This window comes from Chrysochloris asiatica, unplaced genomic scaffold, assembly GCF_000296735.1.
Source record: "Chrysochloris asiatica unplaced genomic scaffold, ChrAsi1.0 scaffold00130, whole genome shotgun sequence".
NCBI classification, from domain to species: Eukaryota; Metazoa; Chordata; class Mammalia; order Afrosoricida; family Chrysochloridae; genus Chrysochloris; species Chrysochloris asiatica.
This window is the reverse complement of record NW_006408648.1, coordinates 1274079-1276064: the sequence shown is the minus strand read 5'-3', so window position 1 is coordinate 1276064 and position 1986 is coordinate 1274079. Positions and strand designations below refer to the sequence as shown.

Genomic DNA, 1986 nt, shown 5'->3' with positions numbered 1-1986 from the left:
AAAGCCTCATCTTTCTCCCGCGGAACATCTGGTAGTTTCAGACTGCTGAACTTAAGGTTCGCAGCCCAATTTGTAACCACTACGCTACCAGAACTCCACACTAATTTCTACAGAAAAGTACTATTTGGTTCACTTTTATTACGTGAATATCTCGGTGACCCTGTGAATAAAGGAGTGTTACACTGTGGGCCTGCACCCACCAGCCACTCCACAAGAGAAAAACGAGTCAGTCTTACCGTTTTTGGAATTTGCCTCCTGGTGACATCTTGGGTTTCATCTTGAGATGTGGGCAACTGAACAGTCAACTTGAATGTTCCTTTGTCTGGCCATACTAACTCGTGGTTCTCTCTTGCCAAAACTTTCTGCCGAACTGAAATGTCCAACATCAACAACAAAACAAACAAACACAAAAGAAAAATCAAGGGACAAGAAATCTTCAATCACAAGATGATTTATCATCATTAGTTAATAACTTGATCAGTTTCCCAAGAAAGGCTCTACAATGGTGAAAAAAGAAGTTTAGCAATAGACGTGAATCTGAATTCCATTTCTTAACTTCATTTTGTAAATTTGAGTACGTATGCTTTTTACTGTCAAAGCCTCAATTTGGCTTATTAATTAGGTTAATGAAGACTACCTGTAGAGTGTTATGCAGATTAAATTGAAGAAACATCATTAAAAAAAACTAGTACAGTACCTAACACTTAGTAGGAACTCAGAAGGTAGCGATTTTGACTCTTCAGTGAAATAATTAAAGCATTCTATATAGATAGCAGGTGAAGACCAGATGCTGGGGCCTGACATGGTGAAAGCAGTGTTTTGCAAAGGTGACCGGGAGAGTCATAAGCAAAACGGATTGGTGGTACATAGACTAGAAGCCAGGACTCTAGGATGAAGTTGTTTCAATAAATAACTTAGTTATACGAGCCTTATAACCACAAGGACAACAGTAAAGGGTGTAGGAAAGAAGGGATGGGACATGTTTTACAAAAAAAGAAAGCACGTATCAGGCAGCTGGACTGTAATGAAAATACAGGACCATGGAGAGAAGAGTCTAAAGACACGGATTCAAATACCATCTCTGACACTAACAAATTAAGTGACCATGAGGAAGTATCTTAACTTTTCTTGAGTTACAGTTTCACTTTAAATGAAGATAATAATGTCTCCAGAGCAGTGTCTATGAAGTACTTTGTAACATCCTGGAGAGCTATGCAAAGGTAAGTTAAAATCATAAGGAACATCCAGGGAGAGAAAAGGGAAATCACTGTTTCTCAGATGGTGGGGTTCAGGGTATAAGAGAGAGTACGTGTGGTCAACATACACACATGGTACAAAGAGGTCAGGGAAAGGGAACCCTGTGAGAGTGTCCTGTACTTACTGTTCACATGTGTAAAACTGGCATGAATATTGGGTTACCTGGTTGAATTCTGATATGGTTGGCTTGAAGAGGCCAACATCTTTCATAAAGAAGGGCATGCCAGCTTTCCCACTTCAGCTATTTACAAACGGATAAGGAAAAGGGACCTTATCTGGATTTCAACTTAGAACAGGCCTCAGACATAAGCTGAGAAGGAATTCCAAACTCTACTTTCATTCCCTCTACTACTTGTCTATCAGTTTGTCATACTGTGGTGGCTTGCGTGTTGCTGTGATTCTGGAAACTATGCTACTAGTATTTTAAATACCAGCAGTATCACCCATGGTGGACAGGTTTCAGATGAGCTTCCAGATGAAGACAGACCAGGTAAAAAGAGAGATGAACTACTTCCGAAGTTGTAGTAACTGAAAAACTTACAAAGAGCATTGGAACATTGTCAAATAGCACCAGAATATTGAAACATGATAACGTGCACTAGATTATTGTCAGCTATAGTGCCAGATAGTGCAGTAGTTACGAATCGGGCTGCTAACCTCAGGGTCAGCAGTTCGAAACTACCAGCAGTTCCGCGGGAGAAAGATGAGGCTTTCTGCTCCCGTAAAGAT

The 1986-nt window shown here is 40.2% G+C and overlaps 1 protein-coding gene across 1 annotated transcript in view; it reads right to left on the bottom strand.

The window, feature by feature from the left end:
- PARP14 (poly (ADP-ribose) polymerase family, member 14) overlaps nucleotides 1-1986 on the bottom strand; it is an 84693-nt gene that overhangs the window by 74168 nt on the left and 8539 nt on the right. The window contains exon 2 of the mRNA XM_006869424.1: nucleotides 237-370. Within this exon, the coding sequence (XP_006869486.1) occupies nucleotides 237-370 (134 nt within the window). The remainder of the gene's footprint in view (nucleotides 1-236; nucleotides 371-1986) is intronic.